This window comes from Adiantum capillus-veneris, chromosome 17, assembly GCF_014529385.1.
Source record: "Adiantum capillus-veneris isolate H3 chromosome 17, ASM1452938v2, whole genome shotgun sequence".
Lineage (NCBI taxonomy): Eukaryota > Viridiplantae > Streptophyta > Polypodiopsida > Polypodiales > Pteridaceae > Adiantum > Adiantum capillus-veneris.
The window spans coordinates 148,109,864-148,135,620 of NC_140947.1; the positions used below are offsets into that span (position 1 = coordinate 148,109,864).

Below are 25,757 nucleotides of genomic sequence, written 5' to 3' on the forward strand. Positions count from 1 at the left end.
GCGTTCCGGAACGTTCCGGAATGGCCATTCCGGTTTGCACTGGCCACCTGGAACGTCAGACGTTCCGGGACGTTTCGGAACGTTCGGGAAGGGAACTGCCCCCCGGAACGCCGGAACGGAGGCTAGGGGGCGTTCCTCGCTAACTCTGATATGTACATGATGTGTGTGTGTGTGTGTGTGTGTGTGTGTGTGTGTGTGTGTGTGTGTGTATGTGTGTGTGTGTGTGTGTGTGTGTGTGTGTGTGTGTGTGTGTGTGAGAGAGAGAGAGAGAGAGAGAGAGAGAGAGAGAGAGCAAAAATGGGGTTTTTAGCCCTTTGCATTACATAAAATGCACCATAGGTCCATATACAAGAGATATGGGAAAACCCTTATAGATATACAACGAGATCATGGGCAATAATCCCAAAACAAGCCATAGGATACACCTGGGGATAAAGACACTCTAATCAGGAAGTGAAATGTAGCTACCTGGGTTGTGATTGGACTACACAAATCTGCCCAAAGCTCTGTCCACCTCAAGCGATGTAGCAACAACCACAACATCGAGCGCTGTGTATCTTACTGATATAAAGCATCCACTACAAAAATTTCTTGTAGCAGCTCACAAAAGCGAAGGGACTCTGAAAGCCCTAGGCTGTGCCTCCAAAATCATCTGCATCCGGTACCCCGAAAAAGGATGCAGATCTACACCACATCCATATTGTGAGAGAGGCAGGAGGGACCCAATCATCGTCCACCACAAAAGCCAAGGGAAGGCAAGATGCACATCTGTCTGACCAAACCAACTTCCCAGAGGCCCTACTAAACTGACTCTCAAACAAATCTGCAACCTATCTAATATCCATGAAGTGGTTGGCATCAACCATTGTCTGCTCCTGAATGGTTTCATAAACAACCTCCTCCCTTGTACAAACAGATCCCTCATGTAAAACCTGCACTCTGAATCTGATCATGGGAGCAGTCTCTGGACCAAGAAAAATGTGACGTCCTCCTGACAACTGCATGAAAAAAATGTCAACACATAGTGGCCCATTCCTTAAACCATGGACCAACCACAAAGAATTGTGTAGGCAAGATCTCAAATAGGACATCTGCTGGTGATGCTAAACCTGTTGATTAGTCAAAATCCTCTACAAACTGAGGAGAATCACTCTCCTGCTCACCCTCATTATTCCCTACTGTAAGTAAGAGGCACCTACCACTGAATCTTCAAGGGATCCAAAGCCTATTGAATTGACCTATCTTGGGGCAACTCACGCTGCTCCTAAATTGCCACCGACTGCTAGTCCTCATGCTCAATCCCTCTGTCCAGCTGCTTTAAAACATCCTCTCGTGGCAACTTCTCCTCGGGGAGTCTATCTAGACTCTAGGGGCTGCTCTGCCTTATCCAACCTCTGTCTCACTAGCCGTCTATAAACAAGGATAGGCTATGCCTACCCCTACCTGTCTTTGCCTTTGTCTTTGTCTCTGTCTTTGTCTTTGTCTTTGTCTTTGTATCTGATCAACATTGTGTTGCTGCTGAGCACTCTACTGCTGCTGACTCTCACTGGTGTAGATCTCAGTTGGGTCTGCTATGGCTATGAGCTCTCTCTCTCTCTCTCTCTCTCTCTCTCTCTCTCTCTCTCTCTCTCTCTCTCTCTCTCGGGCGAGGGCAGCCTTGTGGGGGGGCGTTAATGTGCCCCTCCCTGTGCTCAAGCTACAACCTCCCCCAGCCCTTCCTGCCTAGCCAACCACAGCCACTTTTGCCAACGTGCAGATCCGACACTCATGGCGATCGATTTCAGACCCCCCCCTCCCTGTGCTCAAGCTACAACCTCCCCCAGCCCTTCCTGCCTAGCCAACCACAGCCACTTTTGCCAACGTGCAGATCCGACACTCATGGCGATCGATTTCAGACCCCTCGTTGCCGACTTAAGCGCCCAGCCTATCGATTTCAGACTCCTCGCTGCTGACTTCAACGCCCGTTGCTCTCTACTCCGTGGGCTACCTGCTACTTACTGAGTTAAATCCCCCGTCACAACCACGTTGAAGTTCATGGTGAAACCCTACAGATCGTGTCACAAACACTCATCCAATCTTTTGAAGGATTGAGAACTCCAAGAGTCATTCAGCCTCAATGTCTTCCTTTGGCACTCCGATCTCACGCAAGAGCTTCCTCGCGGTGGCTGCAGCACTAAGAAAGGATCCCTTCGCTCACCAAGAAGCAAGAATTACCGCCCTCAAGGCTCAAATACAGGAACTCATTAAAGAGAATGAGAAACTCAAGCAACACTTGCTTAAGCTAGAGGAGACGATGGAAGTAGAGAGCCAAGCTCTACTTGCAAAATCCCACGAAGTTAAAGCCTCGTCACGTGCGCACTGCAATTGCGCCACGTGGACAAGCTTCTGCTATAGTCTAGCGTCAATCTTAGTTTAGCTTAGGACTAGCCTAGTAGCCTAGCACTTTGTGAGCCTCTAGCAAGACGTGCATGTCCAGGCAGGTCATAGTTGCATACCCTCTCTTGCACAGTGCAAGTCATTTTAGCATTTAGGCGTGTGAACAGTCTCTTAAGTTATAATATTTAGCCCATTTTCATCGAGGTCGTGGGGCTAGATTTATGCATTGCTCGACCCAGATTTGCTCGAGTATATACACCTGGGGGTCTCTCCTCTAAAGGCAAGAAGAAGCAGAACCAGCAGCACCCGTAGCACCAGCACCAGAAGGACCTGGCCCTTAGCCTAATCGCCAACGTTACCACCTCAGCACTCCAGCATTTTCCTCATCAGCACCTCAGCGATTTCAGCCCTTTCACCCAGCAGATTCAGCACTTCAGATAAGCATTTTCAGCCTGCTACACCAACGTTTTTAGCATTAGCATCAGTTTCAGCATCATCAGATTTCAGTCTTGTCGCATCTAGTAGCAGATCTCAATCTTTTTTTTTCCGAGAAAAAGATCCTTCTATTAGTTAATGAAACTGCCAGAGGGCTACAACAATCATAAGGGGGAGACTCTCCCAATGAAAAACAACATATGTACAATGAGGCTAAATCAAGAGATGGGAGGAGGGAAAAGTCACACGGGTGGATGGTAGTGCCATCTCAGCACACCCTGGACCATGGTGAAGAAAGGCCGAGGGTGCCAAAGTCGAAGAAAAGCCTCTCTACGCTCCCGCATGCACCTGGAGTCTCTCGAACTGTCCTCTGAGAGTATGGACCAGCTCTAGCCAAAGATCATGAACACTCTCTGCTGGTGTACAAGGCGAGCTTCACAGATGCGGAAGCAGCGGGCCCGCCAAATGAACCAGAGTGTCAGGCCGCAGATGAGCTCCCAACACTCCTCTCTCTCACTGCACCACTCCTGTGGAGTAAGCTTTGTAGCAGACCGGAGTGAAGGTTGACCCCCCTGCATCGCTATCATCCTGTTGGTAGAGGATAGCTCAAACTGAAGTGCCGGGCCCGTGAGAGTGGACCAAGCAGCTGCCCCCCAAGTGTACTGCCGTGCCGTGGAAAGAGCTGGCATCAACCAAAGGACACGAAGCCAAACCTGTTGTGCCAAAGGACAATCCCAAAGACAATGGCGCTAACTCTCCACAAGATGGTCACAAGCTGCGCATGCTGTCGAGAGACCACTATGTACAAGCCAGCTCCCAACTTCTGTAGCTCGATGTGCAACCAGCCAAGTGACTCGCCGCGGTTGTCTGAAGTCCCACAACCTCGCCCAGAAAGCTGACAAGAACTCAGCTGTGAGACCCTCCTCCTGCCAATGAGGTGCTGCAGCAGGACGAGCCTCTCTCCGTGCTACTAGTATGTTTGACGTCCCAGTCAAACAGTGTACTGAAAGAAAGGGAAACCTGGATGGTTGGCTGAGAAGAAAGGGTCCTTCCAAAACCACTCTCCAGGATCCCACTGCACTCGTGCCAGTGGACAACACTCCCAAGCCCACAGCCTCCAGTGGCCAGTCTCAAGAGCTGATGGGTCGGGATCTATGACACAAGTCCTACCACAGATGCCCACAACTCGGATCCTCTGAAAACAGAACTTTGCCACCTGTGGGGCCTCTACTGAGACTCGATGTAAACGACCCTCACCCTATAGCTCAAAAAACAGGGAGGGTACAGTCTCTGAGAAAGCCCGAACTGCGATGAGAACCTCCAGTCGCGTCAAGGCCCCCATTCATCTGGGTGCGGGTGATGCTGACTCGAGAGGTGTGAGCCACGCAGCTGGTACTGTCTCTGTGATGTCCTGACACATGCACTGCACCCCTCTCATGCCCTGTAACTAATGCTCTGAAGATCCTCTGATAAGCCTGAAAGCTGTCGCCAGTCACCTAAATTGCGTGCTGGACCCTCTGCCATGGGACCCCAAGAAACATGAGGCCTACTACCAATCAAGTGGCCTCTCTGAGTGCTAACGATGGGGTTCCAAACAAGGGACTGTTTCAGGCGCTCCTCCGTGCAAGTAGGCTGATGCTGCTCCAGGCCTCTCCGCAGCTGCTCCCAGGAGCGGAGCAAACTCACAGCGAAACGGTCCTCCAGTCTCCTGCTCAAGCCAGCTCTGCATATCTCTATGAAAATCCATCTGGTCGAAGGTCGCCAGGGGCCTCCATCCTGAGGCACCCTAGCACTAAGCCGCTGAAGCAAAAAATCCTTCCAGGGCTCCTCCCTTGGAAGTAATCCTCTGACAACAAACTTCCCAAGAAGGGCTCTAGTCTGCTGTGCTGGGTCTATGATCTCCAACCCTCCCTGAGAACAAGGAAGAGTGATGACCTGTCAGGCCACTTTGGCCCGGGCTATCTGAGTGTCACGCCCTGACCAAAGGAAGTTCCTCATCAGCCTCTCTACCTGGCTGATGTAGGAACTCGAAAAGATCCAACAAGAAGTGATGTACCACATAGCAGCCAACAATACATGGTTGGCCACTACAACTCTGTCTACCACAGAAAGTCGTGCAGAACTCCAATGTAACAACTTCCTCCTCATGGACAGAAGGAGGGGAGCAATCTACTGCTCAGGAGACAAGTCCAAGCCAACCTGACAGCCCAAGTATCGAACTGCAGTCCTTGGGGGCATCCATCTGAAGCCCTCACCTGACAGCCAAATCAGGCGTAGAAGCACTACCAACCGAGAAAGCCACTGTCTTTCTCCAGTTGATCAGTGCATCTGATGCACAACAAAAGGTCTCAAGAGCCTGCTCTCACTTGTGAAGGTTGGCCTCCTGGCCCTCCAAGTACAAGGCTGAGTCATCTGCAAACTCAGCATCCAGTAGCTCATCTCCCCGAATAGGGAGCGCTGAGCCACGTAACCAACCTGCTGTGAAACCAAAAACCTGCTCATCGCCTCAGGATAGAACAAAAAGAGGAAGGGGGCAAGAGGACAGCCTTGTCTGACCGAACGTGTGAGCATGAAACGATCTCCTCTACCACTTGACAAAAGTACGTGACTATGTGCTTGTCTGTAAAGAGCTAACACACCTCTGATCCATGCATCTGAGAAGCCCATCCTACGTAGAGTGCCCTCCAAAAAGTCTCAGTCAACTCTATCGTAGGCCTTCTCAAAATCGAGAAGAAGTATCACCAGATCCTCACCACGGAGGCACACAAGGGCAGAATCCTCCCAAAAAGTAAAGATGTTGTCAAGGATACTACGCTCCTTGCCTTCTGCGTCCCATGTATGATACTCTCTAGAAGAAGCTGAATCCTCAAACTCAGAGCCTTGGCGAGAATTTTGTAGGTTGAGTTGATGATGGTGATGGGCCGTCACTGTCGAATCTCATCCAAGGAGCCACCCTCCTTGGGAATGAGATAAATCAAGCCCTCACTCATGCTGTTAGGCATCTCTCCTGTGTGTAGGATGTACTGAAAAGCGCTGCAGAGATCTGAGCCAAGCAAGTCCCAGTACTCTAAGAAAAAGCTGGGAGTCAAACCATCCTCACCCGGACAGCTACCACGGGGAAGTGCACTAGGGCCGGGTGGAGCTCCTCTAGCTGAAGAGGCAGCTCAAGCCTCTGGCGTCTCCTCAGTCACAAGACAAGGCATTTGTGCGCACACTTGCTCTCTGCATGCATCATGATGCTCTGACTGATACTCTGCTGACAGCAGGTCACAGTAAAAGTCGATGGCAATTGCACACATGTCCTTTGGCTTTAAAGCAACTGACTTGTCAGGCCTCCTCACCCGGCTGACCCTGGCATGCGCATATCGGGGCCCCACTCTCTCAAAGAAAGCCCATGTCACTCTGTCACCCACTTGGGTCCACTGAGATGCCTGTCGATGGAAAGCAAACTCCCGGTGCCTCTCCTTTGTGTTGGCAAGCTCTTGACGAGCCTACTGCAACTACTCCTCCAACCAAGGACTGTTTGGATGCTGCTCCTGCATCCTCTGCAAGGAAGCAACGCCCTGTCAGAGACGCTCCTGCTCCTCTCTCGCTGCAGCCAGGCGGACCGTAGACTCTTGGAGAAATAGCCGACTAAGCTGAGCAAGTCCAGAGGCCACTTTGTCAGGAGGAGATTCCTACATGTCTAAGCCCTCTGTCCAAAGAGCCACCACTCGCTCTCTGAGCTAGTAAGACCCTCTCAGGGATGCGAAGCATCGTGCTCCCCCTCCTCTGTCTATCTGTCACTGCGAGGATCACTGGTGCATGGTTCGAAAAAGAAGTCCCACCTAGAATGCAAACTGACCCACCCAGGTCACAGAAATGGTCACTAGTATAGAAGTGATCTATCCGAGATAGATTCACTCCTCCCACTCTGCAGTCCGAATGAGAGAAGGCCAGGCTATCTGGAGGCCTCACAAAGCTAGAATGTTGCCACACATCTGAAACCCGCAAAGTCATACATAACCTCTCCCAAGCTGCCAACTCAACTCCATGCACAGTAGTATGGCTACCTCCAATCCTGTCAGAGGATTGGAGGTCACCCCCAATGCACCATTGCTCTGCCTGCGGCAAAGACTCTACAATATGGGACCAAAACTCTGCACGTGCACTCACCACATTGGGCACGTAGATGTTCAGGAAGCCCATGAGGCAACCCTAAACCTGCATAGTAATCCACTGAGCCCTGCCTGGCACAATAATCCCTCTGCCTACAATGGCCTGCTGCAAAGAATCCCCAATAGTCATACATACCCCACCCTGGATGCCTCCAGGTCAAGATGCAGCGGACCAAAACGTCTCATAGCGACCACGCAAAATCTGACCACACCGTCTAATGCGACTCTCACACAGATGATGCTCCTGTGGCATAAGAATGTCAATCTCACCACCCACAAGGCATCTCTGAAGCTCCTGACGCAGCCGGCCCCTCTGACGTTAACATTGGGGCCCTCCTAATCCCGGCACATTCCATGAAATGATTCTCATGGAGTCAGTGGGAGAAAACAGATGCTTCCACAGCAACCAACCTTGCTATCTTTGAGGCCGGTTTGGATGGGGAGTAAGCCACATCCGAACGACCTCTAGACAAGCGCGAAAGAAGTGATTGTCCCGCCCAAGCCCAAGATTAGCGTGCAGCCCGAAGGGCTACATCCTCTGTCTAAGAATCCTCATCTACAAATACATAACAAGGAGGGCTCTGAGTGTCAGCAAACAAATGCACCACAATGTGCCTGCAACCAGCTGCATCCGGAGGCGTCACGCTAAACTTGGCAAGAGGGACCCGTCAGCTCAAGTTATGGGCTTGGGAGAGCCGCCCTCTGCTGCGAGTGCAATGGGACTTGGGGGAGTGGTTTTGGTGGGATCCTTTTACTCCAGCCCATCACCCGGGGACCCCCTTTTTTCAGTACACAGCACGACTAGGACATCACATACTAGCAACGCGGAGAGGCTCATCCTGCTACAACAGACCATTGGCAAGAGGAGAGTCTCACAACTGAGTTCTTGGTAGATATTTGGGAACGCCTGTGGGACAATAGACAACCGAGAAGAGTCACTATGTCATCAAGCTACTGCAGTTGGGAGTTGGTTAGTGCACAGTGGTCACTATGCGATTTGTTTAGTCTATGGCCATCCACTTGAGACACAGTGTCACTTTCTATGGGACTACCCCATGGTGCAGTAGGTTTGGCTTTAGGTTCTTCGGTTGATGCCTACACTATCCACAGCTAGCCAGTACACTTGGGGTGTTGTAGCCAGGTCCACCCTCATGGGCCAGCACTTCATTTTGAGATGGCTTTAGTCAGCAGGGTGATTGTGATACACGAGGGCCGGCCTACACTCCAACCGGCCACAAAGCTTGTACCTCAGGAGTCCAGTAGAAATAGAGAGTGTTGTTGGTAGCTCATCTGCAGCCTCACACTTTGGTTCATCTAGAGAGCCCAATGCTTCCGCATCTTCGAGGCTTGACCCGTCCCACCAGCGGAAACTACACATGACATCTAGCTGGAGCTAACCCATACACTCAAGGGACAGTTTGAGAGACTTCAGGGCAACTCCGACTGCATGCAAGAGCGCCGTGAGGCCTTCTTGCAACTTTGGCGACGAGGGCCCTTCTTCATCAAGGTTCATGGGGCGCCTAGATGGGAGTACCGCCCACCAGTGTGGTTGTTTCCTCCTCCCATTTCTTGATTTAGCCATCATTGTACATATCTTTTCATTGGGAGATTTTGATGTAGCTCTCTCTAGTGGGGACAAGTTGTAGCCCATTGGACAGTTTTCTTAACTAGATTTGTTTCTTGCAAAAAAAAAGGCAGTAGTTAAAATTACCAGCGCCCCAATCTTTTGTTCGCGCTATGGGACACATTGCCCTAAAAACCCGCCGTAAAATAGGTGCCACATCAGCCCTAAAATCTAGGATGTTCCACCGCATTTCGTTGGCTGTCTCACGTCATCAATCCATACGATGGTGCCATGCCTCACTAGAAATCACTTTCTTTCTCTTCTCTTCTACGGAGGGTGTAACTAAGTGAAGACTTTGTAAATAATTAATTTATTTACGACCAAAGAATTATCTAATTAGTTGTGTGCACACCAGAATAGACCTAGCAGTTCTAAGGCCTCAGGTGAGCCTAAATGCGGGCCACAACACCTCAGAGGGACCTTAGCAGAAATTACCCTGAAGCCCTAGTGATTGGGAAATCGGGTCTTCAGAAAGGGGTAAGCAGTAGCCTCAGATTTTAGGCTCGGGAAAAATACGCGCGTCAATACAAGCACATGAATGAGATGGGGTCCTTAGAACAGTGACCCTAAGGCTAATAAAGCCTTAGGGTAAGTTTCGTTAAATTAAATTTAACGGTCCGTGCCCGGGCAGGCGGCCGAACAAGTGTGAACAGGTAAAGGCGGTGCAGTGCAAGTGCGGCATTGCGCCGACAGACCTTTGGTGTTCTCATAAAAGAATCATTGGTAGCATTTGTTAGTTAGTTGCACATTTTTAATTAATGAGCTAGAAGTTTTTAAAGTCAAAAGTTGAATGGTTTTTAAGTTTTTAAAGTAAGTGTGCCAAGTGGCACACTTACCAATGCAAACTAACTCTCTCTCACTCTCACTCTCACCCTCTCTCTCTTCCTAGCGCCCCCTCTCCCTGATGGCTATTTAGGAGCCCCCCTCCCCCATTTTCAGGGCTGGCAGTGCACCTACCCCCCCTAATGTGAGCGTGCTCTACACGGTGGAGCCCTCCATTGAAGCTTGAGAGCAGCCCCTTGCGACATATGTGGTAGCCTTGTGCTCCCATTGTCAAGAACAAGGGATCTCACAGTCATAGACACCTTCTGGTGAAGTTTCATCGCGAGAAGCTGCCGTAAACGCTCTCTTAGCAGAGTGCGGCTGCTGTAATTCTCTGTTTTCAGCCCCTAATCACCTCGATTAGGGCTGTTTTCAGCAGATCAGCCATAGAAATTCTCTTCTCTCTCCTTATCCTAAGTCTACATCAAGTTTGGCGCGATTCCATCGCGAAGAAGACCTCTGTTTCGGCATAGGGGTGTGCACAGGTAAGAATTTCAGGTTATGTGCAGAAAATTACAGCAAGCATGTGCGTGTGCATTTTGCTTGTTTCTCTTTTGTGTTCGATGCATGAATGAATGAGCATGAAGGCAACACATAACGGAAGATGGACTCTCCTCTGTGAGAGCTTCCGATGAGCTGTTTTGGAAGATAGACTCTCTTTTCGAGAGCTTCCAACCAGTCTCGCAGAAGATGGGAAATCCCCTAAGCAGAAAGAAAGTGGAAACACTTTCTCAGTCAGTAGTCAGAACAGAACAGAAGAAAGAATAGAGGACGGGCGTATGCCCTGTTCCTGTGCTTGTAAAGATTCTTCCTTAGTAATAAAGATATTCTCTTTATGGGGGGGGACCAGCCCATCTTCTGGTCCCCAATGGAGTGTCAAGTTTTCTCTCTCCCTCTAATTCTCTTGAGTATTTGAAGTGCAATTAAACGTCAGTTTACGCTTCCGTATTTTTGTGACAGTGGTATCAGAGCAAGGTCCTCTCTCTCTTCCTGAAGGGATTGACGACTCTTGGCAGACTGCAGAAATGGGAGGACGCGAGATAGAGTTCTCTCTCCTTCAAAAGCAGGTGGAAGAGTTGGAGAAAGCTCTCTCCCATCCAGAAGTCCAAAAGATTCTCCATACTCTTGAAAAAGGGAAGGAGAAAATGCCGATGGGGTCGGGAGAAATCCCGCAGAACCCAAAGGCGCCACAACCAAGGAAAGATCCTCTGATTGGAACCTCCCACATGCACGAGAGGCAGAAGAAACCTCCAGAACGTCATGTGCGGTTTAATCCAAAAGTTCAAAAGCAGGATCCCCCTCATTCCCCTCAGTTCTCTTTCATGAAGGATCTGGAAGACATAGTTTCTCCGGAAGACATGTTTCTCGACGATCCGTCGCAGCAAGAAGTACATTCAAGGGAAAGGACTCCTGTCCCCAAGGAGTCTAAGCATAGAAAGAAGGAGCACCATAAGAAGAAGCACCACAGGCAGAAAACATTCAAGTCGGGAGATAGAGATGTGAAATTCGACACCTACAATGGACGGCGTGATAATGACAAAGCTTTGGCTTTCATCCGCCAATTTGAAGTTGCATTTGCTGAAGGGAATTTTAAAGAAAGATCCAAGCTTCGCCATGTTAGTTTGTACCTGAAAGGCACCGCCAGCAATTGGTGGTTAACCCTTATCCTGGAAGATCGCAAACCCCAAGATTGGACCGCTTTCAAGAAGGAGTTCTACGCACAGTTCCTTCCTCCAGACTATGAGGAAGAGGTAAAGAAAGAATGGGATCGACTTTCACAGTCAGAGAACGAAACTGTTCCACGCTATGTGGATAGGTTTTGGGACGTTCTCTTGAAAGTCACTCCATTCAAGAAGATTGACGATTCGGAGAAGATGCGCAAGTTTGAAGCAGGTTTGCATGAAGCCTTGCAAAAGGCTATGAAGCTTTACCCTCGAGGTAACTTGCAGATACTTATGGAATCAGCCCGCATAGCTGATGGAATACATGACAAGGGTACTCCTAGGAAGATGGAGCAAAGCACTTACCATGCCAAGCAGAAGGCTCTCCATGAGCAGCCTACCTCTTCTACTTCTTCTCAAAAGAAGAAAAGAACCACCTCCGAAGCAGAAGCAAAGCCAAATCAGCCCAAGAAAGGGAGATATCTCTCTCCTGCTGAGTTGCGAACCTACATTAGTGAAGGAAGATGCTTCAAGTGCGGACAAGTTGGTCATATGAAGGGTGACTGTCCAACCAAACCTCCACAACCACCCTCTTCCAATGCAGTCCCAGATGTACAGAGAAATACAATCAAGGATGGAAAAGAAAGAGCTCTTCTCAAAGCATGGGGTAGTATCAACAACCAGCGGGCTCTTATTTTGTTTGACCCTGGTAGTACAGACAACTTCATCTCTACCAAGCTAGCTGACGACCTGAACTTGCAGCCCAATCGTTTTGGAGTCTCTATTCAAGCGTAATCTGCTTTCAAAGGACAGAACTCAAACTCTACTCCAATCATAGGGAAGTTGAATCTAAAGGTCGACGACTACAAGGATCAAGAGTCTTTCTTACTAGCTTCACTTGAAGGATGCGATGTTATCTTGGGAATGCCTTGGCACTACAAGATGCATCCCATTCCTGACTATGTTCAGAAAACCTTATCTTTTGCTCATGAAGGAAAGGAGTATCTTGTACTTGCAGATGCAGGTGATTGGCATATTCCTATCGCCAATCACATTGCCATCAAGAAAGAAATGAAAAAGTGTGTTCCTCATGATGTGCATAAGACTTCATTTAGAACAACCTTCGGGTTGTATGAATTTCTAGTGATGCCTTTTGGGCTCACTAATGCACCAGCTACATTCAACAGAATGATGGATAGAATCTTCCACTCATACAGAAGCTTTACAGGCGTTTTCTTTGATGACGTCTTAATCTTCTCAGAGACGGATGACGAACACTATAAGCATCTCGCCTTAGTGTTTGAAGAATTACACAAACACAAATTATTTGTGAATGCTAAGAAGAGTGAGTTCTTTCTAAAAGAAATCCACTATTTAGGCCATATAGTATCTCACAACCAGGTGAGAATAGACCCTGATAAGATTCAAGCAGTTGTAGAATGGCTTACGCCAACTACAGTACATGATGTACAAAGTTTCCTTGGCCTCTGTTCTTATTATCGGCGTTTCATTCGAGCTTTTGCCGCGATAGCAGGTCCCCTCCATGACCTGACAAAGAAGCGGATTCCATTCCATTGGGGGTCTAGACAAAAACAAGCTTTCGAAAAGCTTAAGTATCTACTCAATCACGGACCTGTTCTCACCGTCCCTGATCTTCGCAAACCTTTCGAGGTATACTGAGATGCATCTGGAGATTGTGTAGGAGCAGTTTTGAACCAAGAGGGTCACGCGATAGCCTATGAAAGTCGGCGCCTTAAAGATGCAGAGTTGCATGCCTCCATATACGAAAAAGAGCTAATGGCAGTCATTCATGCTCTTTCCATTTGGAAACACTATCTATTAGGAGCTGATTTTATTATCAAGACAGATCATCAAAGTCTTCGCTACTTTCTCACACAGAGAAAGTTATCAGAAAAGCAGATGAGATGGGTCAACTTTCTTTCAATGTTTCATTTTCAGATTTTACACACTTCTGGAACAAAGAATGCATTTGCAGATGCTCTCTCCAGGCGTCCAAAGATCAATGCACTAACAACAATTTATCATGAGGAACTAGAATCTCTCAGCGAGATGTATCCTCAAGATCCAGACTTCGCCACAATTTGGGCAGATCTTCAAGCTGGTCACTCAAAGCCACCTTATTCTATCAGGGATAATACACTCTATCGTCAACAAGCAATATGCATAGCTCAGCCCTTACAACAAAAGGTGATGGATGAAGCACATAATTCTCCTTATGCCGGGCATCGGGGAATTGCTTCCACCACTAGTGCCCTCGAAAGGTATTTCTTTTGGCCAACACTCCGTGCGGACATTGAAAAATATGTACGTGAGTGTTTAGTATGCCAAAAGGTAAAATATGACAGACATAAAGTTTATGGCAAGCTTCAGCCGCTCCCTGTGCCTAACACGCCATGGGAAAGTATTGCCATGGATTTTATTACGGATCTTCCTCGATCCAAGAATGGAAATGATGCAATCTGGACTATAGTAGACAGATTCAGTAAGCAAGCCCATTTTCTTCCAGTAAAGAAGACGATCAAAGCTGATCACATGGCTAGAATATTTCTAGCTCAGATTTTTAAACACCATGGATTGCCAAAGACTATTGTCAGCGATAGAGATCCCCGCATGACTAGTCTATTTTGGCAGGCATTGTTTGAAAACTTGGGAACTAAGCTTGATTTTTCATCAGCTTATCACCCTCAAACAGATGGTCAAAGCGAAGTCGCTAATGCCACTGTTTTAGATCTCCTCAAGTGCTATGTTTCGGAACAACAATCCGAATGGGAACAGTACTTACCAATAGTTGAGTTTGCGTATAATAATACCATACATTCCTCAACTGGTAAAGCCCCCTTCGAAATTATTTACGGGAAGCCACTCTTACTTCCTATTATGGTGACCAAAGAAAACATCTTCGCCGCAGATGAATTTGTGCGCAATATTGATATTGCCCATCAACAAGTAAAGCAAGCGATTCTTCGTACTCAAGAGCAACAGAAGAGAAAAGCAGACAAGCACAGAAGGAATCTCAATCTTAAAAAAGGACAATATGTCCTACTTCGGTTTGAGAAAGCTAGATTGAAAAAGCAGGTCGGCATAGGGTAAGTTGTCAAACTTTCCCATAGATTTTACGGCCCTTTCAAAATTACAGATAAAGTCAATGATGTGACTTTCAGATTGGATTTGCCTTCTAACTGGCGCATCCACAATGCTTTTCATGTCAGTCTCCTCCGACCATATGTTGGACCTCCTCCAGTGGCGCCCGTACAAGAAGATCCTCCAGAAGTCGAAGAGACTGAGGAAATCCTTCAACCTGAATAGATAATACACCACTCGGAGAGACAACTCAAGTCGGGGAGTCTACATTGGAAGTATTTAGTCAAGTTCAAGAATTACACTCCTTTAGATGCAAAGTGGATGATTGAGTCCGATCTCAAGGACTACCCTGACATCTTGCACAGTTATGTTGACGCTCTACAGTTGAGGTCAACTGTTTAGAACCAAGAGGGATGTAACTAAGTCAGACTTTGTAAATAATTAATTTATTTACGAGAAAAGAATTATCTAATTAGTTGTGTGCACACCAGAATAGACCTAGCAGTTCTAAGGCCTCAGGTGAGCCTAAATGCGGGTCACAACACCTCACAGGGACCTTAGCAGAAATTACCCTGAAGCCCTAGTGATTGGGAAATCGGGTCTTCAGAAAGAGGTAAGCAGTAGCCTCAGATTTTAGGCTCGGAAAAAATATGCGCGTCAGTACAAGCACATGAATGAGATGGGGTCCTTAGAACAGTGACCCTAAGGCTAATAAAGCCTTAGGATAAGTTTCGTTAAATTAAATTTAACGGTCCGTGCCCGAGCAGACGGCCGGACAAGTGTGAACAGGTAAAGGCGGTGCAGTGCAAGTGCGGCATTGCGCCGACAGACCTTTGGTGTTCTCATAAAAGAATCATTGGTAGCATTTGTTAGTTAGTTGCACATTTTTAATTAATGAGCTAGAAGTTTTTAAAGTCAAAAGTTGAATGGTTTTTAAGTTTTTAAAGTAAGTGTGCCAAGTGGCACACTTACCAATGCAAACTAACTCTCTCTCACTCTCTCTCTCACCCTCTCTCTCTTCCTAGCGCCCCCTCTCCCTGATGGCTATTTAGGAGCCCCCCTCCCCCATTTTCAGGGCTGGCAGTGCACCTACCCCCCCTAATGTGAGCGTGCTCTACGCGGTGGAGCCCTCCATTGAAGCTTGAGAGCAGCCCCTTGCGACATATGTGGTAGCCTTGTGCTCCCATTGTCAAGAACAAGGGATCTCACAGTCATAGACACCTTCTGGTGAAGTTTCATCGCGAGAAGCTGCCGTAAACGCTCTCTTAGCAGAGTGCGGCTGCTGTAATTCTCTGTTTTCAGCCCCTAATCACCTCGATTAGGGCTGTTTTCAGCAGATCAGCCATAGAAATTCTCTTCTCTCTCCTTATCCTAAGTCTACATCAAGTTTGGCGCGATTCCATCGCGAAGAAGACCTCTGTTTCGGCATAGGGGTGTGCACAGGTAAGAATTTCAGGTTATGTGCAGAAAATTACAGCAAGCATGTGCGTGTGCATTTTGCTTGTTTCTCTTTTGTGTTCGATGCATGAATGAATGAGCATGAAGGCAACACATAACGGAAGATGGACTCTCCTCTGTGAGAGCTTCCGATGAGCTGTTTTGGAAGATAGACTCTCTTTTCGAGAGCTTCCAACCAGTCTCGCAGAAGATGGGAAATCCCCTAAGCAGAAAGAAAGTGGAAACACTTTCTCAGTCAGTAGTCAGAACAGAACAGAAGAAAGAATAGAGGACGGGCGTATGCCCCGTTCCTGTGCTTGTAAAGATTCTCCCTTAGTAATAAAGATATTCTCTTTATGGGGGGGGACCAGCCCATCTTCTGGTCCCCAATGGAGTGTCAAGTTTTCTCTCTCCCTCTAATTCTCTTGAGTATTTGAAGTGCAATTAAACGTCAGTTTACGCTTCCGTATTTTTGTGACAGAGGGCATAGGCACGTCATCACTTTGTGACAAACATTGGACAACTCAAACCATGCACTAGCACAAAGACACGTCACTTAACAAGCATAATCACATTCACACAACTATCGCTATTGAGATTTTAGACGTGCACTGTGATTATTATAACTTATTTAGCCATCACATCTAGATTGCACTCATCTCTCATTGTTGCCTTGTTGCACTATATCTTGTCACTCCACATTGACATCAACAAGATACAATGCTACAGACATTTCACCTTTGACACATACTCAAACAAAACAACAATTGTAAGGGTACATGAATCATTCAGTTATTAAGGAATTCCAAACCGCAATCCCGCATATTATGGCCAAATTTTTAAGAACGTATCATAAAGCCACTCAGCAAAGTACTATCAGCAATTCATCACCTCTAAAATCTTAAGAGAGAAATTGATTGACTCTTTTCTTTTCTAGGCAATCTGCGACGAAGGAGTGGAGTGGCCATTGGCTCCCCTCTTGTGCAGCACGCACCGCACCAGATTCAACCCGTTGATTCGACGTACACTTTTGGAATAGTTAGAGCTAAACCAAAAGCCTCAAGGTAAAGCTCTGGCATTTGAGGAGTGTCTGCCAGGTCCTCCATCCACTTTACATCGTCAGATGATTCTTAAACTTGATCAAATATTTGCGGACTAGCTTTCCCTTCACTTTCCTTGCCTTGTGTGCCAGGACTTGCTCAGGTATAAGAATCTCCTTGTTTTCTTCTACCTCTCATTGCTCCTTGGCAAGTTTCACAAGTTTCAAGGTTTCGGAGTTCCAAATCCATGAAACGGGTTGCAAAAGTCTTTTAAGGTTTACTATGATGCTTATGGTTTCTTCTACCTTTGGTTGCTCCTTAAGAGAGCACGAGTATTGAAGTTACCATACTTCCAAACACCATCAAGCCCACTCTGAGTTTTGAGAAGATAAAAAATAAAGTCCATTGATATAATTTCCCATGGTCGATCGGAATTCAATAAAGGCTTGAAAGGTCCTATCACTTTTTGTATGTCATACTACACTTTCCGACATACCAAACAAGTACGCACAAACTCATCTACATCATTCTTGAGCTTTGATCAATAGAAGTATCTCTCAACACCCTTAGGTGTCACCTCTATGCCTCTGTTCCAACAAAAGGAATATTGTGACACTTCATTAACACCTTTTGCCATAGACCACAAGTGACACACAACATGTCCTTTTGCATCACAAATCCTTCTTTCAAAGAGTACCCTAAAACCGTCTCCCCACTCCGTATCGAAGATCTCATCAAAATCCGGGTCTGTAGCATACTGCTCTCCCATTTCATCAAAGTCCCAATGATGCACTAAAGGGGGATATTTGTAGCTTGCAAGACAACGCATCTACCACTACATTCTTCTTTCCCTTGAGATATACTATCTAGAAATGAAATTTCCATAAAATCTTTGCCCATCTCATATGTTTCTCTAAAAGCTTATTCTGGGACAAGAAATATCTCAAACTCTTATGAACCGTATAAATTGTAGAATGCGTACCGAGCAAGTAATGCCTCCACCGAGTCAAAGAGAGTACGAATGCTAAGAGCTCCTTTTCATATATCTGAGAGAGAGAGAGAGAGAGAGAGAGAGAGAGAGAGAGAGAGAGAGAGAGACGAGCTACTAACCCCTCACAATTTTCTATGTCTATTAGGTGGTTGATCGCCTGCTCACAGTATTGCTGAATCAGAATGTATGCAAGGTACAATTTCTGTCCTCTTGAAGCTAAAGCAACCTGCAAAAAAGATTTAAGTACTTCCTTTTTAGTCCATGTAGCCTGCTTATCTAATGACTTCTTGCTTGTGCATTGTCTTCAAGCACATTATCTTTAAAGGTCCCATTTAAAGCAGGGTGCAGTTGCCAAAAATAAGACCAGATGGCTAGATTGTGACACATTTAGTGTCTGCCAGTCTAGGTAGCAATGCACTTCATTGACTAGTCATATTTAGCATTCTCATACAAGACTGTCACAAACAACTCGAGACCAAACGTGCAAATAACATTACATGTTCGCCAAAGCAGCACAATCAGCTTTCTATTCATTTAAAGAGGTATTATAAAGCAAAGTATTAGGGTGGGGCGGGGGGGGGGGGGGGGGGGGGGGGGAGGGGGGGATGTTCATAGCTCTTCATACACTACTCCAATCACCAATCTGCCTCCGCAAATATTCTTTAGAGAGTCGAATAAAAATTCTTATGGAGCCATACTGCAACTCATCAACTACACGCACCATAATTTGGTCATCTATGAGCATTTAGTGTTGTACTTGTTTCTGTACCAGATGGAAAACTGCAGTAATATTTGACATGACGAGACATCAGATACTTTCTACACCACATGGAAAATACAATAACATAAACTTCAAATAGAATAGAAAAGAGTAGCTTGGCAACGCACAAACAACTATAAATATAGTGAAAATGAAGGTAAAAACAAAGCGTGAGAGAAAGAGAAAAAGAGAAGACAAGCCTTGAAGATGCACACATGGAGATCCTTGATTTGGGTTGGTCCTTGCTTCACATGAATTCTTGAGGATCGTGCGGTTCTTGAGTTCTTGAGGTTCTTGAGGTTGCGATTTGCGTTTGAGAAGGCTTTTCTCTTACCCAAACTCAACTCCTTCCTACGGGTGCGCCCCTTGGCGGCCTTGCGCTCACACCAAGGTTGCATTTTTCCACCTCACATCGATTGGCCTACCGCTAAGTGCAAGGTCCGCTCTCAATGAGTGGAAAAGAGGAGCGAGGGGAGGCTGGACAAGCCCTTCTTTCTTGGGTTACCTGCCGCTCTTCAAAAACACAGATTAGGGATCGACACGCCCAAGTGGTCTTGGGTTACCTGCGACCACAACAAGCAAAAAAAAAAGTATGGCTCTGTGTGCCACGTGGACATGCTTCATCGACTTTCAGAGCCAATTTTCCCCTTCTTCCTAGATAGGGATGTCTAGTATCCTAGGAGGATTAGTACCAACAATTTTGTGAGCCTGTTCACAGGACCTGCATGTCCGCACAAGTCCATTAGATTAGGTTTACAAGTTTGCAACCCTCTTGCATAAATGGTTTGTATACGCGTTTTGACAGATGTTATTACACTACGGTAGGCATCTGGCATGACGAGAATGTAGTTCTAGGTTAGAGGAATCCAACGTGCCAGACCGCGCCGCGCGTCAATCAGATTCCCAGGTGGGCGGATGTGCGACATTTGCACCCAAATTTGGACCCCCCTGGACCTATTTTTAATAAATCATTTTGATGATTTATTTGTTGGAATTGGTGGACGGTTTGCCCGACCCAGATAATAACCAAATACTTAAGCAGTAAGAGCCTGGCCTTTTGAGGCAAGTGAAGAAGCGCAAGTGGGAGAAATCAGCCAACGTTTTCCAGATCTGCAGCCATCGCCATCAGCCAAGTTGCAATCAGCAAGCGTTTTTCCCTCCACTCAGCCCTGGCGTTTTGGACAGCAGCCAACGACTAGCGTTTTTTGCTTTTCAGCCCTAGTGCGAGTGCAACCAACAGATCAGTCCAGCGTTTTCAGAATTCAGCCCACTTCCTCGCGACGGACGGGCTTGGATCTGCAATCCGCGTGTTTCCCGTTGCGGTCCAGTACTTCGGCAGCCCATCGAGCCTCCCCTCTGCCATTCTCTCACCGGCATCGAGTGCTCCATTGCTGTCCATCATCGACCTCGTCGAGATCTGCGTTTTCAGTCCATCATACTTCTCACAACGGGAGTACAAATCAGCCCGTGGTTGTCATCCGCAATTCCCACATCGAGAAGGATCCAAGGTGTATCAAATCAGCCCCGGAGGTGCCTCTTCCCAAGGAGTTACTGCAGTGATTTGTCATTGTCAAGCCAGTAGAGTCTGCATTGAGGTATTGCATTGTATATACATTCCATTTACGCAATCTACAGCAAATACCACATAGGTAACGGTGTGGGGACCCTTGAGAGGGTTGGTTGGGACCCCTTCGGGTATTGCTCTTCTCTTCTCTCTCTTTCTCTCTCCCTCTACACATCTCTATTGCATTCTCTCAACCCCTCTCTTCAGGGGAACATAAAAGGAACATTCATTGAAGCATAAAGCATTCACTAATGCAAGGAAAGAAGTTGAAGGATTTGTGGAAGTGTAAAACTAGATCTTCACCATATTCAATTCCGCTACACCTGACAAATTATGTGGTTCTTTGTGCTTCTTTCCTCGACTGATGATATCGAACACTGCCAAAGAGCTCTGATACCAATGTAATGTGCAGCGGAAGTGAATGATGGTGTAAGCTCAGGATGAGTGATCAATGAGTGCTCAAGGTTCCTTTCACTTAGCTAAAGGAAGAGCCTTAGAGAGAGAATGTGCAATGACCAAAACAAAGAGAGCGTGGGAAACTGTGAGTGCAAAGTGCATGAGAGTGCTAGAGAGAGAGAGAGAAGACACGACACCTGATGGGGTCCCAAACCCCGCACCCTTCTCTATTGCTAGAGAGGTATTTGCTTTAGATACAAGGTCTGATACAATGCTTCTAGATGCTGTGGTACTTGACAACGACGACGAAGATGTCGACGACGGCTAAGGGCTGAAAACGACAAACGCTGAGGCTGATGCTGGCTGAAAACTGATCGCTGGTTTAGGGCTGAATCTACAACTCTGCCAGTGGCGACGACGACGACGACGACGACGACGAAAAAATGCTGGTGGCTGAAATATGACGGCGAGGGCTGATTTTGAAGATTTTCGGTGAGTAACTGGTGCGGGAAATGGGTGGATCTGCAAGGCTAAACGGCTGAAACCGTTGGGGATCTGGCGTTTTGCACAAGGCTGAAAACATTGGGCTGATCCTTGCAAAAATGCTAGGGCTGATGCTGAGAAAATGCCAGAGGTGTTGGTCCTGTGGTGCACTGCTTGCCTGTGCTCCTTGGTCTTCTGACTGTGTCTTCTACCTCCAAATGGCACCCCCTGGCCTCCTTATATAGCTGCAGCAAGCTGGGTCGAGCAGCCCTATAAATCCCCCACGATTTGGTAGACAAAAAGTCACTTATTAATAAATAAGTGCCAGATAAGAGGTAGGTCATATGCAATTGCAAAAAGGGGTTCATGCGGTAAAATATGCTCATGCTGGGTACTGGGTATTGATGCTAATGACATGGGTTGTGCCATCAGAGGGTATGCAGCTACTCTAAGTGGCTGGACATGCACGTCTTGCGTACACGCTCACAAGGGTGCCAGAACACTTCCTAAGCCACCTAAACCCTAGAAGTAGGTATAGCTTGTCCACATGCACATAGGGTTCGATGTGCACTTGACATTCCTATTCTTCGCAGTCCGAGTTTACCGATGGTGTGATTTTCTTTGAGTCTTGAGTTCCATGAGATTCAGGTAATCAATTACAGAGGAAGCAGTTTCACTCCAAGTTGTCTCACATTTCTTTTTGGTGTGGTACTCATTTTCTTTTCCCAAGATTGAGCAGGAGAGGGACTTCCTATTTTGGGAAGAGTTCTCGGCTTCAGCTCTTGAGCTTTCAGTGACAATGTTTGCTCTATTCCGACATGGGTTGCGACAGTTGTTACCTCAGAGCATACTTTTGAGGATACTTCTCTTCAGAGGGAGCTTCCAAGTTATTATCTTCGGTTGACTTCCGATGCTCCATTCGGCGGAGTACCATGCATGGTGTCTTCCGGTCTTGGTTTCCTTACCCATTTCTTGCAGCTTAGGATGGTGTGCTTAAAGCCCACAGTGCAGTTAGTATCTTCACGGATGTTCTTCTTTAGCCATTTCGGTGGTTGCCTCGTCTTCGGATTTGTGCTGTGACAGTTGCTCTTCTCAATGCATCCAAGTAGTAGTTCCTATGCCTCGTCTTCTAGATTGACCCCTGGAGACTATACCATTCAGGACACACCTACTTCCCTTATCCTTAGACTAGCACGTTATTTCGTACAGGTGGATAGTGGTCCTTCTCGTACTAGGAACCAATTACAATTAGCTCGAGGATTCTTTATAGTGGGGAGATAGTTTTCTTGATTCTCCCAAGTCTGGTTCCACGTTCCATAGGTATATTTTCCGTTAGGATTCCCCTCCCTTGGTGATCCACTTACACACGCAGAGACTGTTCGAGATTTATGACAATTATCCGTGGTTCGGTGTTCTCCCTTCAGAGGGGGATGTGGAGCCAGTCTGGGAGTCAGTGTTCGAGACTACTTCCTTGCATGTGCAACGGACATGCATGGAGTTTTTGTGGCTCCATGTGCAATGGACAAGATTGACAATCTAGTTGGTGGCTTTCTAGCACACCTTGTTCTTCTCTTATAAAGCTTGGGAGCAAGGTCCCTTGATCTTGCCATGTTAGATACAATCTTAGTATTGATGTGTATTTCTTTCTGCTGGATGTTTATTCCCAATTCACTCTGAGAGTGGGGTGACATTTTCTCGGGTGGTGTTCCAGACAGATGAAGATCAGTTCCGATGAAGCTCCTCTAGATACAGTTTGCAGTTAATCATTTTACATGGTGGTTGGTGCAATTCTTTGGTTCTTCCTCATCGGACATATAATTCCTTAGTAGCCTTGGTTATCCCTTTCCTTGGACTTCCCCTAGCAGCTTGGAGATTCAAGCATGTGGTATATGACCGGAGGTACAGTTTTCCGACTCTTTCCTCGAAGGTGGATCACTTTAGAGTTGGGAAATGATCCGGATACTCGTATTTACCCTCAGTATTGATGCATTCTATTGGAGCGGTCAACAGCTATACCTTTTGCAAATGCTGGTTGTGCGACTAGTGAGTCTGTTGGCTTGAGGAGATTCTTAATAGAGCTGGATTTATTTTCAGCAGACAGCATTTTACTTCCCGGACGTCTTTCAAGGGTAGCACTTGGATTGTATGTACTACAAGATACTCTCACTGCGGAGTTTGTAGCAGATATCCTCGTCCACGAAACCCTCTCTTTACAACTGCAGATTGTTCACTCCAACTTCTAGGTCCGACTTCCTTTCCAGGAGCTGAGAGGGGGTGTTAAGAGTTCCTACATCTCTCTTGGTTCATCCAGTTGTCACAGGGACAGGCACCACGTGCCAACGAAAAAGAACAGAATGAACAACTTTAAGCACTTCAAATAACAACTGAACTGAAAGAGATGCACAACACGAGATGGGGAGTGGGCGGAGTTCCACCCCAAGAGAACACTGACCCCTAACACTGACGCCTCTTTCGGTATTTCTTTATTATTGCTGATTCGCAAAGTACAACAACCGGGGAGCGCCTCCTTTGCAATCTACCCGGTGAAGAGTTCTGGAGAGGGTCCCCAAGGCTCATATTTAAAGGCCCAAAGCCTAAAAGCATCAAATATGAAAAGATGCCCCCAAAAAAAACACTTTCATAAAATTTTGAGATTTCCCTAAAAATTCGCCGCGAATTTTGGAATGTCTGTACATGTGTCACGTTATAATATTTTGAGGTTATAAACTTGTCTCGCTTCATTTCGGTCACTTTCGGGCGCTTTAAACAAGTTTTCTTTGACTTTTAGGGTTCTTAGGTCCCTCGGCCGCTGATCTGTGAGTTGGTCGGGGATTCCTTCTGTTTCTTCTTCTTCTTCTAGGTTTTAGGCCCCTCGGCCAAGATCTATTCCATTGGTCGAAACTTGCTGGGAACTCTTCTTTAAAAATAGGCCACTCAGCACGGCTTTATAAGTTGGTAAAACATCTTTTGCTTCTTTTGCTGCTGCTTTTTAGGGTTTAGGCCTCTCGGCAGGGATCTGCAAGTTGGCTCCGTTCTTTAGTGGTTTGACACGTCAGCAATTTGTGACACCAGTTGGTCCAAGTTTCTCCCAGGACAGGTGCTAGGGAGTGAGGGCTGTTTTGTGGCTGTGCCCGGCCAGTGTGAGGTAGGTTTCTCATGTCGGGTTGTGTCTAGCCATGTTTGGCCCTGGGTTTTGGCTCTGTTCCATGGCCATTAGGCTCCTACAAGCAAGAGGTATTTACTATTTTCCCCAGCCTTGCCGGTGTTTTTTCCCTAGAGTCCACAAGGCCTTTTGGTGCCATTTCTCCTATTTTCTCCCATTTCCCAGGTCGTGGGGTCTGGTGGACAATTGGCCGACCTAGTCATATGGAGGTATATAGGTGAGGGCAGGGCACTACGAGAGGAATATAGTGCACATGCTTTGGGGTCAAAAGGCAGCCCTAGGAGGGGCAGTGGGCAGAGGGTGCATTCAGCCCTAGCGTTTTTCCCATGCAGCCCTAGCGTTTTTCTCTCCCAACAGTGGGACAGCACCACAGACGTGCAGTGGGGCAGCACCACAGACATTCCTTCCTTGCGTTTTCTCCTCAGGGCAGCCAGAGCATCTCCAATGCAGGCATAGGAGAGCAGAGGATTCCTTTTTCCTCTAGAGGGCAGCCATACAACAGCATCCTTGAGCCTTGATTCCTCTCTCTCCACATCCACCTTGTTTCCGAGAGGAGATGCAATTCGGTATAGCCCATGATGGGACCGTGTCAGTAGTCTTGTGCGGGAGCAGTTGGCAATGTCAGCAGCAATCGCAATTGTGTGTACCTCGGGTCTATCCATTGGGCATGTCAATTCTCTGTCGGACCACCCTTGGTCACTTGTATGAGCAGATTGTTATCAGCATGGAGTGAAACCGGCCCGTAGGGCAATAGACTTTGGCTTTCACCCAAAACTTTACTTTAGACTTTAGGACACACAGAAACTTTGCAAATAAAACCTGTGACTGGAATTAACACTTCAAATGAACACGGCCTGGAAGCTAGAGTGCTCCAAGCAGACGCCGACAACCAGTTGGCCTCAAAAACTCGCACCCCTTTCGGTATTTCTTTATTCTTATTGCAAAAACCGATCCGAACACTTTCACCTAACTCTCAGCAAGCTGCCCAAACTTGTCCATGGCTGTAATTGCAGGTTTTTGACCCAATTTCGCCAGCATAACGGCGCAAAACCCCTGTAGGTCAAAAGTACACGTCAAGGACACTTTCCCTTGCGGTTTGGAAGCTTTCCAGTGAGCTGCAAGTCAATTTCAACGTGCTGTAATTCCCTGTTTTGTCACTGTCAGATGTGCAAAGCCCTGTTTACGCATCCGAAGGCTTTCCCGAGGCTCCCCTGGCATTGCCCTGCGGTTTAGGTGCAAAACCCTAAACCTGCAGAAAAACACAGCAGGCTGTAATTCTCTGTTTTGAATCGTTTTGGGCGGAGCAAGCATGCCTATGCGTGTCTCAGGTGCTCCTGCACGCAATGGGACAATTCCCCTTTGAAACGGACGAGTTTTCACGCGAGAAAACTCTTCGTTTTCGCAATCCCTCGCGATGGAGTTGTGCATACCTGTGGGGGATTAGCAATTAGCTAATCCGGTTCCTGGCTCTTGCCTTGGCAAACGCGCATAAAACCCCAGAACTATACATGGTCATCTGAGAAGCTCAACTAGTGGGGCATTACTATATGTGCGAAGGGGAGAGAGAGATGCGCGAGAGTAAATAGTCACGCTAGATAGAGCAAGGGAGAAGGCAAGCTTTCCATTAAAGCTGTGATCACTTGCACCCACTACTCACACACACACACACACACACACACACACACACACACACACTGTAGCACACTATGGAGCAAAAAACAGCCCCCTCTCTCAAAATAGGCACCC

At 47.1% G+C, this 25,757-nt stretch overlaps 1 protein-coding gene across 1 annotated transcript in view; it reads right to left on the reverse strand.

The window, feature by feature from the left end:
* Positions 1-25,757, reverse strand: part of LOC147438299 (uncharacterized) — a 55,658-nt gene that overhangs the window by 11,100 nt on the left and 18,801 nt on the right. Inside the window, exon 3 of the mRNA XM_086487588.1 lies at positions 17,765-17,871. Within this exon, the coding sequence (XP_086343714.1) occupies positions 17,765-17,871 (107 nt within the window). The remainder of the gene's footprint in view (positions 1-17,764; positions 17,872-25,757) is intronic.